General features: G+C 47.3%; 1 protein-coding gene and 1 long non-coding RNA gene across 2 annotated transcripts in view; one reads left to right on the forward strand and one right to left on the reverse strand.

Moving 5' to 3' along the window:
- LOC148125372 (uncharacterized) overlaps positions 1-8,701 on the forward strand; it is a 50,065-nt gene extending 41,364 nt beyond the window's left edge. The window contains exon 2 of the long non-coding RNA XR_015744021.1: positions 8,570-8,701. This is a non-coding gene — a long non-coding RNA (uncharacterized LOC148125372). The remainder of the gene's footprint in view (positions 1-8,569) is intronic.
- SLC4A11 (solute carrier family 4 member 11) overlaps positions 8,522-17,814 on the reverse strand; it is a 125,380-nt gene continuing 116,087 nt past the window's right edge. The window contains 3 exon segments of the mRNA XM_087935667.1: positions 8,522-10,124; positions 11,568-11,737; positions 13,213-13,408. Of these exon segments, the coding sequence (XP_087791793.1) occupies positions 10,061-10,124; positions 11,568-11,737; positions 13,213-13,408 (430 nt within the window). The 3' untranslated portion in view covers positions 8,522-10,060.

A 17,814-nucleotide genomic window follows, 5' to 3' on the forward strand; every position in this document is an offset into this window, starting at 1 on the left:
TTCATAATCTCCATCATCTCCAATTTTAAGTAAAACGTTGCATCTCCTGGGAAACCTAAAACTGCTCTTTATCTTCCGTTTCTTTCAAAATATTCCTTGGGTTACCCATATAAATCATTAGAGAGTACCTGCCATCTGCGCCAATCACAAGGCAAGGGAAATATCTTTAGCTCCTAGAACAAGTGAACTACTTCTTAAGAGCGGAGAAGCGTAAATTAAGTGGCAGGATCCCCTCAGATGAGGCAAAAGCTGAACCAAAAAAAAATTTAAAAATTCATTAAGTATACAAATGTTTTAAATGGCGTTTATTTAAATGTCAGGTATTTTTCCAAGAATTTGTTATGATTATTCAGAGGTGGAATCATATATTTTTTTTCTGCTTTTCTTTCTATGATGCGTTCCTTCGGGTTTCAGCCGCTGTAAGCTTCTCGGCTTTCTCTACATAAGCATGGCTGGCTGGGGAATTCTGGGAGTTGAAGTCCACACAACTTAAAGTTGTCAAGATTGAGAAACACACCTCTGCACCAGCGTGGGGAATGATGGCCCTTTTGTGACCGGTGGACTTCCACTCCCAGAATTCCCCAGCCAGCATGAGGAACGATGGTCCATTTATGACTTGTGGACTTCAACTCCCATAATTCATGAGGAACGATGGTCCATTATGACTTATGGACTTCAACTCCCAGGATTCTTGAGCCAGCATGAGGAATGATGGTCCATTTATGACTTATGGACTTCAACTCCCATGATTCATGAGGAGCGATGGTCCACTTATGACTTATGGACTTCAACTCCCAGGATTCTTGAGCCAGCATGAGGAATGATGGTCCATTTATGACTTATGGACTTCAACTCCCATAATTCATGAGGGAACGATGGTCCATTTATGACTTATGGACTTCAACTCCCAGGATTCTTGAGCCAGCATGAGGGAATGATGGTCCATTTATGACTTATGGACTTCAACTCCCATGATTCATGAGGGAACGATGGTCCACTTATGACTTATGGACTTCAACTCCCAGGATTCTTGAGCCAGCATGAGGGAACGATGGTCCATTTATGACTTATGGACTTCAACTCCCATAATTCATGAGGGAACAATGGTCCGTTTATGACTTATGGACTTCAACTCCCAGGATTCTTGAGCCAGCATGAGGAATGATGGTCCATTTATGACTTATGGACTTCAACTCCCATGATTCATGAGGAACGATGGTCCACTTATGACTTATGGACTTCAACTCCCATAATTCATGAGGGAACAATGGTCTGTTTATGATTTATAGACTTCAACTCCCATGATTCATGAGGGAACAATAGTCCATTTATGACTTATGGACTTCAACTCCCATAATTCATGAGGGAACGATGGTCCATTTATGACTTATGGACTTCAACTCCCAGGATTCTTGAGCCAGCATGAGGGAACGATGGTCCACTTATGACTTATGGACTTCAACTCCCATAATTCATGAGGGAACGATGGTCTGTTTATGACTTATGGACTTCCACTCCCAGAATTCCCAAGCCAACATGGGGAATGACGGTCCTTTTATGACTTGTGGACTTCAACTCCCAGTATTCTTGAGCCAGCATGAGGGAATGATGGTCCATTTATGACTTATGGACTTCAACTCCCATAATTCATGAGGAAACGATGGTCCGTTTATGACTTATGGACTTCAACTCCCAGAATTCCTGAGGCACTAGCAAGACCGACTCAGGAATTCTGGGAGTTGAAGGTCACAAGTTCTGAAAGGGCCATCGTTCCCCACTCCTGCTCTGTACCTCTGTACATGCGGGCCGGATGCATCCTGTGCTAGCATGCCCATCGCCATTCGCTAAAAGTGATAAAAAGTCCCAATATGTCATGTAATGACAGAATGACACAAGTTTGACACCCCAGCTCTACACAGTCAATTAAAAAACAAAGCTACAATCCATCATTTTTTGTGTAGGTAAAGGAAGGCAATTTTGTAAAACCTGGGCTGCAAACAGAGTTCCATTCAGTTTTAATTCCAGCGAGGCAACATTCGAGCCAGTTCAATTTTCTTTTTCCAAGAAAGAGATTTTGTGTGTGTGTGCAAAACACCCTTGTATTTATGGATCACTGACTCCCAATCATCCAGAGCTTTCCGGAAGTTTTTGTTCTCGTGCTGGGGTAACAAAACGGCCCCTTCACAAACAGCGTGGCACAACATAGGAGAACAAACCCATTGGGATAAGATTCAGATAAGATCCACCTGCAGTTGACAGACAAAGGCTGCTCTTTCGAAGACGGCAAAGTCCCCCATTTTGGGCAGAGAAGACCTCTGGTTCGAAAGAGGGGCTCAAAGAGGCCATCTATCTCGGGTGGGATGCACATATTTTTATTACTGGTTCTGTGGGCGTGGCTAGGTGGGCGTGGCCATGTGACTGGGTGGGTGAGGTTTTTTTCAAATTTTTTTGCGGCACCTCCCCCCCCAGCGCTCCATGTTTTTGCCTCCTGGGCCTCCGGGAAGCCTCCTGGGAGCTCATTTTTGCTCTCAGGAGGCTTCCCTGAGGCCCAGGAGGTAAAAAACATGGAAATCAGGGGGGCAGCGCAGCCTCCTGGGCCTCAGGGAAGCCTCTGGGGCAAAGCAGTGAGACAGCGAGGGAGATCCCAGCACAGCTGATCATCAGAACAGCTGATCATTCTCTCCTTCCCTTCCTTCCTTCCTTCCTTCCTTCCTTCCTTCCTTCCTTCCTTCCTTCCTTCCTTCCTCCTCCTGGGAGAAGCAGTAAGACAGCGAGGGGGATCCCAGCACAGCTGATCATCAGAACAGCTGATCATTCTCTCCTTCCTTCCTCCTCCTCTCCTTCCTTCCTTCCTTCCTTCCTTTCCTTCCTTCCTTCCTTCCTTCCTTCCTTCCTTCCTTCCTTCCTTCCTCCTGGGTGAAACAGGAAGACAGCAAGGGGGATCCCAGCACAGCTGATCATCAGAACAACTGATAATCCTCTTCTTCCTTCCTCCTTCCTTCCTCCTCCTCTCCTCTTTCCTTCCTTCCTCCTTCCTTCCTCCTCCTCTCCTCTCTTTCCTACCTTCCTCCTTCCTTCCTCCTCCTCTCCTTTCTTCCTTCCTTCCTCCTGGGTGAAGCAGTAAGACAGCGAGGAGGATCCCGACACAGCTGATCGTTGGAACAGCTGATCGTCCTCTCCTTCCTCCTCTCCTTCCTCCTCTCCTTCCTTCTTTCCTTCCTCCTGGCGAAACAGTAAGACAGCGAGGGGGAGCCCACCACAGCTGATCATCAGAACTGATGATCTTTCGGAGGAAAACAAAGAAATACTGGTTCGGCCCAACTGGTAGATGTTTTCTTATTACTGCTCCGGCTGAACGGGAGCATTTTTTACTACCAGTTCACTTGAACTGGGATGAACCGGTAGAATACCACCACCGATCTATCTCAAAAGTGCACATATTCTTTGCAAGAAGCAACCGTCCTTAACCCACATTTTTTTCAGCGTCGTGATAATTTCGAACGGTCACTAAATGAACTGGTGTAAGCCAAGGACTACCTGTAGCAACATCTTGAAATTAGAAACCCAGCGTAGGATTTAAATGGTGGACCAAATGTCTCCTGGACAACATCTTCCCATCAAGGAGGCTTCTCCTGTTCCAAGATGCCTGATGAAAGTTTTCTGCTTTGAATTTCTGGCTCTTTGCCCAGAATTATAATTATATTATTCTCCTGGGGGAATCAGAAGAGAGGAAGCGGGAGGTATGACACGGGTGCCTGAAATACTTGACTTATTATTCCTGTGCATCTTGTTATTTCTTTAAAATATACCCCGTTAGTCATCTCCCCATCTGGCCGGTCGAAAGAGCCAAACTGTGCAAAGAATTAGAGATTATTTATCATGTTTATTCATAGCTCACCATCCCATCAGGCGCTCCGGGTGTCCAGGCTTGGAGACTAGAACATGTGAAGAACAGTTGCAGGATTTGGGCTTGGCTAGTCTAAAGAAAAGGACTAAGGGGGACAGTGATAGCAGGATTCCAATATTTGAGGGGCTGCCCCAAAGAGGAAGGGGCCAAGTTATTCTCCAAAGCACCTAAAGGCAGGACAAGAAGGATGGAAACTAATCAAGGAGAGAAGCAGCCCGGAATGTAGGAAAAGCTTCCTAACAGTGAGGACAATTAACCAGTGGAACAGCCTGCCACCAGAAGTTGTGGATGCTTCATCAATGGACCAGGGTGGGATTCTACTAGTTCGCACCTATTCGCTAGAACCGGTTGTTAACTTTCTAAGTAATTCGGAGAACTGGTTGTTAGAATAAATTACTGGGCTAATCCTGTAAGGAAGGCAGGAAGGAAACATTCTGGTGTTGCTTATACAGAAACTGCCTCTCCGTTAACTCTTATTACATTCTTGGCAGGACTGGACTTCCTGTCTCAGGAACTTCTCTGGAGTTATTTTTCCCTCCTTTGCTGGTACTTTGCTTGTGTGGAGTGACCTTTCAAAGTCACAATGGCACTGAAAAAAGTGACTTATGACCATTTTTCACACTTACGACTATTGCAGCATCCCCACAGTCATGAGAGGCCAGGCGAGGAGATGCGTGCCTTGATGTGAGTGATATTGAGTAGGCCACACCCAGCCAATAACATCACCACTAAGCCACACCCACCCAGACACATGACCACCAAGCCACACCCACCACCTAAACCGCGTTCACAGAACCGGTTGTTAAAATATTTGAATCCCACCCCTGCACTGGAGGTTCTTTAAGAAGAGTGGACAGTGGTGGCAAACCTTTTTCGGCTCCTGTGCCAATAATCGCACACGCGCTCGTGTGCTCACGCTTGCATGCCAGCACCCAGAAGGCAATGCATGCTGGCTGTTAGGAATCTGTCCACCAATTAGTTGGGTTGGCAATATATAAACCAACAATGTATGTTTTGTAGCTTTAAGACAAAATCACTGTATTGATTTATACTCTATTCCGATTGGTTGATTATATTGCAAATTACCATAAGAGGGAGCTAGAGATCATAGCTTGCACTCTCTGACATTCTCTCTCTCTGACATTCTGTTGCTATCTAAGGTTCCCTGTTATTTAGGCTTTGCTTATACTGTGATATCTTTGTTTACTGTAAATGACAAAGGCAACCGGTAAGAAGACTTTGTAGTTGGATATTCTTTGGACTGTTAACCGTATATGACCTGGATCGTTTATTGGACTGTGCTATTTCTTAAAGTAAACTTTAACTCAATGCAGTGTATGGCTGGATAATTATTCATAACTATTCTCATAAATGTTTCCATGTGCATATCCTTGTTACTCAAGGGTTATTCTGTACATATCATAATACTGCGCGCATGTCTCCCACACACATGCATGCCAGATACTCGACAATCAGCTGTCGGATGGCGGTGTGCGCTCGTGCAGTGGGGCTCTTCAGGGCAAGCTCTCGCGTGCCGGGGAAATGACTCTGCGTGCCACTTCTGAAACGTGTGGCATAGGTTCGCCATCACGGGCATAGGATCTCCTGCTTGAGCAGGGGGCTGGACTAAAAGACCTCCAAGGTCCCTTCCAGCTCTCTTCTGTTTCTGAAGCTGGTTTGCTCTCGCAACCTGGGGATGTTCCAAAAAGGCAAGATGGCGGAAGGCGATGATGCAACAGAAGCTCTGAAACGCCTCTTAAAAAAAGCAAACTGTGCATAAATCAGAGGTCCCCAAACTTGGCCACTTTAAGACTTGTGGACTTCAACTCCCAGAATTCTCCAGCCACGTTAGTCACACGGTCGTTAAGTGAGGTTTTGCTGGCTGGAGAATTCTGGGAGTTGAAGTCCACAAGTCGTAAAGTGGACAAGCTTGGGGACCTCTGATCTCCTGCTTGAGCAGGGGGCTGGACTAGAAGACCTCCAAGGTCCCTTTCCAACCCTATTTTTGTACGTTCTACGTACTTTTGCCAAGACTGCATTTTGCTCCCTGCAAACAGTAGGTGGCAGCTTCATTCCACCTTTGGAGAGAGGAGGAAAGGAGGAAACGCATCTAAAATTCACCCAAAAATATTGTGTTCGGTGGAGGGGAAGGCAAGGAAAGCCCTTTATTGCAAACCAGCAGGATCTTCAAAGACATACTAGAAGAGAGGACGTAGGTAGGTACAGGTTAACAGAGCTGGAAGGGACCTTGGAGGTCATCTAGACTAATCCCCCCGCCCAAACAGGACAGCCTACACAGATGGCAGTCAGATGGCAGTCCAATCTCTTCTGACAGATGGCAGTCCAATTTCTGACAGATGGGAGTCCAGTCTCTTCTTGAAAGTCTCAAGTGATGATGCTCCCACAACTTCCAGAGGCAACTTCTGTTCCATGGGTGGATTGTTCTCCCTGTCAGAAAGTTTCTCCTTATTTCCAGGTTGAATCTCTCCTTGCTCAGTTTCCATCCTTTATTCCTTGTCTGGCCTTCGGGTGCCTTGGAAAATAGCTTGACCCCCTTCCTCCTCCTCTCTGGGGCAGCCCCTCAAATATTGGAAGGCTGCTCTCCTGTCTCCACCTGTCAGACATGGTGTAGGGTCTCCCGCTTGGGCGGGGGTTGGACTAGATGACCCACAATATCCCTTCCAACTTTGATTATCTGTTATCTGTTATCCTGCTTGCCAACCTCCTGACAAGCAAAGTCCGTGGGGAAGTCAGAATTCATTTAATAACCGCGTTACCAACTTAACAACTGCACTGATTCACTTAACTATCATGGCAAGGAAGGTCATAAAACGGGGGCAAAACTCACTCACAAATGTCTTGCTTAATAGTAGAAGTGTTGGGCTCAGTTGTGGTCGTACGTTGTGGCTGTAGCATTCCAGACAAGTGGTTATCCAATCCCTTCTTCAAAACTTCCAGTATTGGAGCATTTACAACTTCTAGTGGCAAGCGGTTCCACGGATTGATTGTTCCTACCTATCAGGAAATTTCTCCTTAGTTTTAGATTGCTTCTCTCTTTGGGTTAGTTTCCATCCATTGCTTCTAAGCAGAGTTGGAAGGGACCTTGTAGGTCATCTAGTCCAACCCCCCTGCCCAAGCAGACCCTACACCATTTCTGACAGAGGGCAGCTCAGTCTCTTCTTGAAACCCTCCAGGGATGAAGCTCCCACCACTTCTGAAGGCAATTCCTGTTCCATGGGCTGATTGTTCAGAAAATTTCTCCTTGTTTCCGGGTTGAATCTCTCCTTGTTCAGTTTCCATCCATTGTTCCTTCTCTGGCCTTCGGGGACTTTGGAGAAGAGATTGATCCCCTTCCTTCTCTCTGTGGCAGCGCCTCAAATGTTGGAAGATGCTATCATGTAACTGTTAGTCCTTCTCTTTGTTAGCCTAAGACAGGGGCCTTCAAACTTGACAGCTTTAAGACGTTGTGGACTTCAGCTCCCAGAATTCCTCCTGCAGTCATGTTAGCTCAGGAATTCTGTGAGGTGAAGTCCACAACGTCTTAAAGCTGTCAAATTTGAAGTCCTTTGTGATAGATGATAGATGGATGGATAGATGGATGGATGATGGGGAGATGACAGACAGACAGATAGATGGTAGAATTCAGGGGTCTTCAAACTTGACAGCTTTAAGACGTGTGGACTTCGACTCCCCGAATTCCTCCTCCAGTCCTGTTAGCTCCAGGAATTCTGGGAGTTGAAGTCCACAAGACTTAAACTTGCCAAGTTGGAAGACCCTTGGGCTAGCCAGATGAAAGGGAGAGGGAGGAATACATGATTGATAGGATAGATAGATAGATGGATAGATAGATAGATAAATGGATAGATGGAGAGAGAGAGAGAGAGAGAGAGAGAGAGAGAGAATGGCTAGATGGCTAGCTGGATGATAAACAGACAGAGGATGGGTGACATAGATATATAAAGATCTAGATCAGGGGTCTTCAAACTTGACAGCTTTAAGACTTGTGGACTTTGACTCCCAGAATTCCTCCTCCAGTCCTGTTAGCTCCAGGAATTCTGGGAGTTGAAGTCCACAAGACTTAAACCTGCCAAGTTGGAAGACCCTTGTGATAGATAGATGACGGATGGAAGGAGATGGATGGATGAGAAGACGATAGATAAGACAGACAGACAGACAGATGATAGAATTCAGGTGTCTTCAAACCTGGCAGCTTTAAGATTTGTGGACTTCAACTCCCAGAATTCCTCCTCCAGTCATGTTAGCTCAGGAATCCTGGGAGTCGAAATCCACAAGTCTTAAAGTAGCCAAGTTGGAAGACCCTTGGGCTAGAGACATGATAAACTAGGGATTGTCCTTGAGAACAAAGATCTTAATCTTCCTCCCAATCTCCCTTTTCATAAGCAGCGTCTCCTGCTTGATCAGGGGGTGGACTAGAAGACCTCCAAAGCCCCTTGCAATTCTCTTATTTGGTGTTCTAACATTTTAGGACTCTCTCACCCTCCCTGTCTCTCCCTCCCTCCCTCTGGCTCCAGGCCTCGCGGGCGATTTCTAACATCCCACAAAAAGGAAGAGCGAGAAAGGGAAAAAGAAAAAAGAAAAACGAAGACTCCGATCTCAAATATAACATGTGTTTTCTTTCTTTTTCTTTTCGTCTTTTTGCAGGCCTCTGAAGGAGGGTCCAAAGGGGACAAAACAGCCCCAAATGCAGAAAACAAGTGATAATCCGGAGAAAATTACAAACTTCGAACGTCATTCCAGAAATACGATTTTGTGGGGAGGGAAGGAAAAAGAAAACCCAAAACTTGGGAAGCCCGTGATAGAAATTACAAAGGGGAAAAAGAAAAAAGAAAAGAAAAGCAACGAGATCAAACCTTTGGTAACTTTTCTAGGAATTAAAAAAGACTTCTTTGGAAGGTCTTGGGCTAAAGCTCCCATTCTCCTGGGCTAACGGTGGACGATGGGAATCGAAGCCTCCTCTCCCACCAACCCACTGGAAAGGCCCCAAGCTGTGAACAGCCCAAGCCGATCGGATACCCCACCCCAAACTCCCACCCCCCCACTCTCCAACGCCAGCAGCAATCCCGAGCGATGGGAATTAAAAGGCCAGAACCAACCCACTCACCCACCCCAAAAATCATGTCAGCGATCCATGTAAACAAGGGGGAAAAAATGATAATAATAACACAAAATAGCAGTCTGTAAGAATTAAAAAAAATAAGCAAAATTGGGAGGGGGGGGAGGAAGAGAAAATAACAAACGAGGAGCGCTTACAGTACGAGTTAACACTGATTGCACAAAAATCCTCCCCGTCTCTGGAAAGGACAGGCCTCCAGATATCCAGGGAACATGGTATTGATATGCAAAATATATACAGAAAATTTAGATTCCCGCTATGTATATTTATGTACAAAGGGAAGGTAGCACTTGATACCCGGGCCAAGAGAAGGGAGGATCAAAGTCATAATGCACGTCGGAGGAGAGGCTGCTGGGGGAAGCCAGCAGGCCAAGCCACACTGTGGTCGACCGGGAAGCAATGTCCAAAACAGTCACGGGTGTTCTTTGGCTGGGTTCCGCCGCTACGCCGGAACGCGCTTCCGTGGCCCTCGCCGTGGGCGAAGACGACCCCGATGGAACATGGAGGCCGAAAAACCCAACGGGGAGGACGCCTTGGTGTCTCCAGCAAACTCCTTGTTTGGGGGGATGGGACAACGGGGTACGTCTCATCCAGAAGATGACGGGCGTTCAAGGACCACAAAGGGCCGGACAACGAAGCTCCCGAAATTTGCATAGAATTCACGTCCCAACGAAAAAGGGATCCGGAGCGTCATCGAGTGATCCGTCTATAAAAGAGGGGAGAGGTCTCCTTGCTCGTGCCTCTTGCGTCGTGTTTTCACCCCCCCTCCCTCCTCACACCCTGAAACGGGGAGGGAGGGAGGGGAGACAACTTGGTCGGTCGACGGGGGTCAGGACTTTGGGTTGGAGTTTATAGTGCAGTACTAAAAGGAAGGTCGCAGGTTTCTGCCCCGCGGTTGCAGAAACAAGGCAACGTCCAAACGGTCAGTCGGTCGGTCGGTCGCACGGGCGGCTCCCTTATCCGTTCCGGAAGGCCAAAACAAGGGACGAAACGCCGCCGGGATGAAGATTCTTGTGTGGTTAGTGTTCGGCGTCCATGGCGTCTAAATATTTTGCTTCAATGATGCTGGGGAGCAGGTTGTATCTGAGCGAGAAGAAGAGAAGAAACAGCACGTTGTTAAAGACGGTTTTTTTTTTTGCCAGACGATTTGAGGAAACTTTTAATCCCCGTAGATAGTCCTCGATTTATGATTGTAATCAATGAGCTCGGTCATTTTAAGTGGGCCATCATGATGGATGTGGTTTTAGGACCTTTTTTTTTTTTTTTTGGCAGCGGTTGTAAAACGAACACTACGGTCATTAAGTGAAGCCACTGAAGTAAAACCTGGCTTCAGGTCATAAAAGGTTGTAAATTGTGATCATGTGAGTGTGGGATCGTGCCACAAAAAGTTGTAAGTGGGGCTGACTCAGCCGTGGTATTCTACTGGTTCGGCACGGTTCAGCTGGACCGGTAGCTTCGAGGATCATTTGTGAGCGAACTGGCCGGCTCCAATGATCAGCTGCTGGGCCCTCCCACCCGACCCGGCTCTACTGATCCTTATTTCCTGCTTTTCAACCTCAGCTGCTTTGTGTGGCACAGCTGATTAACGCGTGGGAGCTGTTTTACACACAGGGCTTGCAGCAGAAGGGGAGTTGCAAACGCGGCGTGCATGCACGCAAAGCACACACTCACACTGGACTGGTAGGAAAACCTTTTTCAAGCCCACCACTGGGCTGACTGCAGAATGTCTGAAATGTGAACATGTGACCTGAAGGGGAGTGTTGTGGTTCACTGGCAGGTGGGGTGGACGGCAGCGGAATCAGACAGAGGGAAGAATGGGGTCTGGGAGTCTGGGGAGGACGCAGACGAGGGTCCTGCGTCTGATTCAGGGATGGGGCCAGGACCATCTCGGAGTGGGGTGCTGCCTCCGGAGCCTCTGGAGCCTGGCAGCAGTGAGGAAGAGGAACAAGGGGAGCCTGTTCCCAGTGCATGTATGCGCAGAGCTGCTAGAAGGTGAGAGCAGACGAGACAAAAGGGACAACTCGGGAGTAAGGCTGGGAGATGATGGCTCCTCCCAAAAGGCATAAAAGTCAGGCCAAGATGACGAAACCTTTGCAGGAAGCAAAGTCATTCGATCGGTTCAGATTCATCCTTGAAGCTCTTTGTGCTTCGGTTGGGTTTTTTTTGTGCTTCGGTTGGGTTTTTTTTCTAGTTCATTTGATACTTCTGGTTTTGGCAGCACTTCACAGAAAAGAAAGGTGGGTGCTGATCTCGAGGGACTGTTTGAGATTCATTACAGGCTGGGAATGACGACAATTCCCAGCGTTGCAATAAACCAAGTCTTGTTTTTAAAATAAGCATGTGCGTACAGTCTAAGAAGCCTTGGTCAGAACAAGAGAAGTCATAGGAACTTCAAACCCAGATCGTAAGTAGCATAACTCTGTGAACAGACGCTAAGAGACGGGTCATTAAGTGAGGTCTCCCTGTATTTCCACTCTATCCTCTTGAAAGCAATCTCCGCAAAGGAAGCCACGGCCAAGATCTCACCTGATCGGGATCATTCCAATCATAATGAGCGGGAAAATCATCTTCATGTAGGGCAGAGGAGACATCCCAAAGCTGCAGAGGATCAGGAGCTGGACGACCTGCAGGCCGGTGAAATAGTGGATCTTCCTTTGGGGCACTCGGCGGATGTAGTGCGTTGGAGGGTAGGCCGTCTGGAAGGAAGGAAAGAGTCAGCACCCAACAGAGATACAGGTAGTGTCTGAGTCATGTACCAGTATCTGGTAAAGGTTCCCCTGGCACATGCGTGCTCATCTCCATCACAAAGCCGAAGAAGAGCCAGCGCTGTCCGGAGACGTCTCCGTGGTCATGTGGCCGGCAAGACAAAATGCCTTCAAAGGCGCACAGAACGCCGTTACCTTCCCACCAAAGGGGTCCCTATTTTTCTACTTGCATTTTTTTACGTGCTTTCGAACTGCTAGGATGGCGAACTGCTTGGACCATGAGGGCAGAGCCATTTGTGCCGGCACGCAAATTTACCTCATTGCGCATGTGCGCACCTGACCGTTGATTTTTGGCTGGTTTGAGGCCTCTTCAGCCTCCCAAAGGCTTGAGGAAAGCCTGAGCTTCAGCAGACTTTGCAGGCTGAAACTAGGCCTGTTTCATCACTTCCTGTTTTTCCGAAAATACCGGAAGTGATGAAACGGCCTAGTTTTCGGCCTGCAAAGCCTGCAGAAGCCTTCCTCAAGCCTTTTGGGGGGCCCGAAAAAGGCCTCAAACCGGCCAAAAATCAGCTGTGAGGCGCAGTGCAGGTAAGGGGATGGCAAGGGGGTGGGTGGGTATTGCGTGTGCATGCGTAGGGGATGTCGGTGGGGGGGGGGGGCGCGCATCGCCTTCTGGGTACTGGCATGCAAGCGCGCACACAATTTTTGGCACAGAAGCCCCCAAAGGTAGCCACCACTGTGATAGGACAAGGAACGGAAGCTCCCTCCGTTACGCGGCCCTCGGGATTCGAACCGCCGAACTGCTGACCTTTCTGATCGACAAGCTCAGTGTCTCAGCCACTGAAGCATCCCTTCAAATGCAATATGGCAGGCTAATATTGCCCACTGCCAGCGGTTCGATCCTGACCGGCTCAAGGTTGACTCAGCCTTCCGTCCTTCCGAGGTGGGTAAAATGAGGACCCAGATTGTTGAGGGGCATATCAGTCTAAGTGCTATTGCTAGCCCTCAACTTATTTTCACAATTGAGCCCAACATTTTTTGTTGCTAAGTGAGACAGTTCAGTGAGTTTTGCCTCATTTTTACAACCTTGCTTTTCCCACAGTTAAGTTAATCCCTGCGGTTGTTCGAACCGCTCGCCAAGCAGCTAAATTTTGACCAGAGGGAGGCTCCAACGGTCATGTAGCAAGTGTCAAAAACTGGTCACGTTTTTGAGCGCCGTTGTCGCTCCGAATGGTCACTAAACAAACTGTCGTTAAACCGAGGACTAACTCTACCTAGCAAACCCCCTGGCAGGACACTCAAGGCCGCCAGCAGGGTCTGTGAGCAAGGAAGCCAGATCATAGAGAGCAATCCAAGGGGACACCACAGCCGTGTTTTGCAAGGTGACGCCACCAACTTGGGAGGATGAATCGGCCGTCGCTCTGCAGGGCCCAACCGGCCGCCCCACACCCCGTTGGAAGTTTTACCTGCTCCTTGAGCAAAAGGGCCACCCTCTCGAACAGCTGGTTCCCATCGATGGAGGTCAGGGCGATGTAGAGGAAGAGTCCATACAGGACGGGCTTCGGGATGAGCTGGAGAGGGAAAGGGAGCAGCAGGAGAGAAAGGCCGACCAGGGAGTTGGCCACCAACGTGGTCAGACGCGTCTCCTTCACGCTCACAATCCTAAGACAGGGAGAAAAATCAGGGTCGGTGTTGGACAGGTGGAGTTTGAGGTGGTGTGGATTTATTATTTCTGTCAGGGTTCCAGCGATTGCCCTAATTCAATTGGGAGACTCGAGCCAAGAATCCAAAAGATTTATTCGGATATGTCTGGCATTATCCCAGTTGAAGCCAACTCTGACACACAGGATTTACAGTCACCTGTGACCCTGCTGGGCATGTCCTCAATCAGATTCTCCAACAAAGAACGTTCACAGGTTAGGCGTCATCAATCACATTTTCCAATGAAGAATTTTCGAGATCCGGTAGCCTAGCTACAATCTTTGTAAGATTGTACTTCTGAGTTTTTCTCTCCCTGATTAGGGCAACTCAACATTGGAATGCTTTACGAGTTGACAATTTCGGTGTTTCTCAATCTCGGCCAGTGGAAGACGGGTGGACTTCAACTCCCAGAATTCCATCTTCCAGTGGCTGAGTTTGAGAAACACTTAATAATTTTATTTCTATCTGGCCTTTATTGTTCTTGTGAACAATTCAAAGGGGCGAACGTACCTAACCGCTCCTTCTTCCCCATTTTCCACAGTACAACCTTGTGAGGTGTGGTTGGGCTGAGAGAGTGTGATTGGACCAAAGTCACCCAGCGGGCTTTTATGCCTAAGGTGGGATTAGAACTTCCGTTCTCCTAGTGATTGGCCCAAAGTCACCCAGATGTCTTTCATGACAAAGGTGGGACTAGAACTCCCAGTCTCCTGGTGATTGGCCCAAATTCACCCAGAGGGCTTTCATAACTAAGGTGGAACTAGAACCCAATGTCTCCTGCTCATTGGCTCAAAGTCACCCAGCCAGCTTTCATTCCTAAGGCAGAACTAGAATTCACCATCTCCTGGTGATTGACCCAAAGTCACTCAGTTGGATATCATTCTTAAAGTGGGACTAGAACTCACCATCTCCTAGTGTTTTGGCCCCAAGTCACTCAGTTGGCATTCATTCCTAAGGCAGAACTAGAACTCACCATCTCCTGGTAATTGGGCCAAAGCCAGCCACTTGGCTTTCACGTCTACAGTGGGACTAGAACTCATTCTCTCCTGGAGATTGGCTCACAATCACCCTGCTGACTTTCATGTCTAGGGCAGAACTAGAACTCACGGTCTCCTGCTTTTCTTTGGAGCCTGCTGCCTTAACCACTAGGGCGCGCTGCACTGCCTCTCGAATTAACCAAGCAAAGACCTTCTACTCCCATCTCTGGATGGGAAAGGTTTCAAATGATGATTTGCCATTGAAGGAAGTCTATGGATAGAGCTAGTTCTCGACTTATGACAGTTCGTTTAGTAACCAAAGTTACAACCTCAGCGGGGAAAAAAGGGACTTACAACCATTTCTCACACTTACATCCGTTGAGGCATCCCCCCAATGGTCACGTGATCACAATTTGAAAGCTCGGCAACCGATTCATACTTATGACTGTTGCTACGTCCTGGGTTCTAAAAACCAAAGTCAAAGCGGGGGGAGCCAGATTTACTTAACAACCAGGTTACTAACTTCACCACCACAGCTTTACAACTGCGGCCAGAAAGGTCGTAAAATGGGACAGAACTCCCTTAACACTGCCTCACTTAGCAACGGAAATTTGGGGCTCCATTGTGGTCGTAAGCCGAGGAGTAGCTGTATCCTGTTTTTTTTTTTTAAAAAAAATAATTCTACTTTTGCTTTGATCTTAAAAAGCATAGCTCTATCCACCGAAAAAGACCAAACAAGATTTTGGGAAATACTCTTGAAATTTCCATTTCCATTCCACCTAATGAATTTTGTTTCGACCCCTTTCATGCCTTCCAAACGTCGGAGCTGAAAAGAAAAATGACAGACTTTGCTAAGCTTTTATCTCGCCGTGCCAGCCTCGCTTCTTCCCTTTCTAATCCTTCCTGGAAGCAGCTCCTCCTCCCCGAGGTTTGCCATCCAAATCTTTCAACTTTCTTTTTTTTCAGAGCATTAAAAGAAAAGGGGGGCGAGGAAGAAGGAAATAGGACAAGTCAAAAAAAAACAGGAGCTCAGCTTGGCAAAAAAAATATTTTTTTCTTAAATGTTCCTCCTTGACTGACCCAGTTGTTTCAATTGAACATCTGGATCGAACAAAAGACTTTATTAATTCAACCGTATCCCTGGAGTGAAGTTTCAGCTCTTTAGCAAATGATGGCAAACACGCTTAATGACCGCTGGTCCTTTGCATTCTTTCAGAGGTGTTGAGGCCACTTGGGAGGTTTGTCGGTGTCTTCAGTTGTCCCACAGGTGCTTTTGCAAGAGGCAACTGGACTTTCTTTTTTTGTTCTTGGAAGACATTTCCCTTCTCATCCAAGAAGCTTCTTCGGCTCTGACCGGATGGAACGGAAGGATTTATACTCCTTGCGGACAAAGCTGGTCATTGGCATCCTTTTTAAGGAGCCGTTGAGGCCACCTGGAGGTTTGTCTGCGTCCTCAAGGTCACCTGAGTGCTGCAAAGGGGTGTGGAGACTCCTTGGAACTGCTGAAAGGACCGTGTTGTGCAGCTGTGCTTCCTGCAGGGTTCTTTATTCCCCATGTCTCTTCCCTGTTGAACCCAGGTACAGGCTGTTGGGACTGAGCCTGTGCTGCCTCTGTATCTCAAACTCAAGCCCAAATGGTCCCTAAAGTCTGCCATTTTTTTTTCTGGAAATCCGTTTGATACTCCTGCACTGTTCGAAGGACGTTCACCCCAAAAGTCCATAACGAAATGACCGTGGAGATGTTCGGTCTATTTTCAAAGAAAACCTAGAAGGCCCAGTTGCCTCTGGGACAAAGGAGGACACAGACAAACCTCCAAGTGGCCCGAATGACTCTCTAAAAAGGATGCAAATGACCAGCTGTCTGCAAGGAGTAGAAATCCTTCCGTTCCCCAACATCCAGTCAGAGCTGAAGAAGCTTCTGGGATGAGGAGTAAAATGTCTTCAAAGAAAAGTCCAGCTGCCTCTTGAAAAAAAAAAGGCACCTTTGGGAGATCCTGTTAAAGAAAGTCTACCTGTGGGATTTCTAAGACTCAACACTGGCTTTTCATGTCTTTTTTTTAAAGTCAATCTGCATCAGCAAACTCCTCGGTCTGAAGCCACCTGAGATACAGGTAAGAGCTGGTCCCCAAAAGATCTCTCGAACAAGTGCTGCCCTCTGGTGGCAGAGAGCTGCATTTTGTTTTCCTTCCGGCCAGCAAGAATAAACTTTCCAAAGACGGAGAGTTCTCAACTTACAATAGTTCATTTAGTGACTGTCCCAAGTTACAATGGCACTAAATAGTTGAATGTGCAGAAATGAATAGATTAACATTGGGAATTGAAGAAAAAGAAGAATCTGAATATTACATAGTATGAGACTTGTTTTACCAATGGTTAGAAGAATGGCTAGAACTATGCCGCCTTTGCTCCAGTCTAAGTATGGTATATAAAATCATACATTGCAATGTCCTACCTGTCAATGAATACTTCAGCTTCAACCATAACAACACAAGAGCAAACAAGAGATGCAAACTCAAGGTTAATTGCACCAAACTTGATTGCAGGAAATATGACTTCAGCAACAGAGTGGTCAATGTCTGGAATCCTCTACCTGACTCTGTGGTTTCTTCCCCAAACCCCCAAAACTTTAACCTTAGACTGTCTACTGTTGACCTCACCTCTTTCCTAAGAGGTCTGCAGGGGGCGTGTATAAGCGCACCAACGTGCCCACCGTCCCTGTCCTATTGTTTCTTTTTCTTATATGTATCCATTTCATGTCTTCATAACTATGTTTATACTAATACCTGTTACCTTGTAACTGATCGACAAATCAAATAAATAAAATAAAATAAAATAAAACAATTTAAAAGGGATTAGATGTGTATATAAAGCAATACGAGAAGCTTGTGGAATAGATATATTCTCCCAGGAGGAAGGAAGGAAAGAAGGAAGGAGAGGAGGAAGGATTAGCTGTTCCGACAATCAGCTGTGCCGGGATCTCGCTCTCTGTCTTACTGCTTCACCCAGGAAGAAGGAAGGAGAGAAGGAAGAAGAGGAGGAGGAGGGAAGGAAAGGAGTAAAGAAGGAAGGAGAAGAGGAAGGAAGGAAGGAGAGGACGATCGGCTGTTCCGACAATCAGCTGTGCTGAGATCCCCCTCACTGTCTTACTGCTTTCGCAGGGAGGGAGGGAGGGAGGGAGGAAGGAAGGAAGGAAGGAAGGAAGGAAGGAAGGAAGAAGAGGAAGGAAATAGAGAACGATCAGCTGTTTCAGGATCCCCCTCCCTGTCTTACTGCTTCACCCAGGAGGCTTCCCTGAGGCCCAGGAGGCCCAAAAATGGAGCACAGGGGGGGGGGAGGGCGTTTGCTGCAAAAAAGCCACACCCACCCAGTCACCTAGCCACGCCCATAGAACCG

Source organism: Pseudonaja textilis, chromosome 6 (assembly GCF_049901715.1).
Source record: "Pseudonaja textilis isolate UNSWEBS1 chromosome 6, rPseTex1.2, whole genome shotgun sequence".
NCBI lineage: Eukaryota > Metazoa > Chordata > Lepidosauria > Squamata > Elapidae > Pseudonaja > Pseudonaja textilis.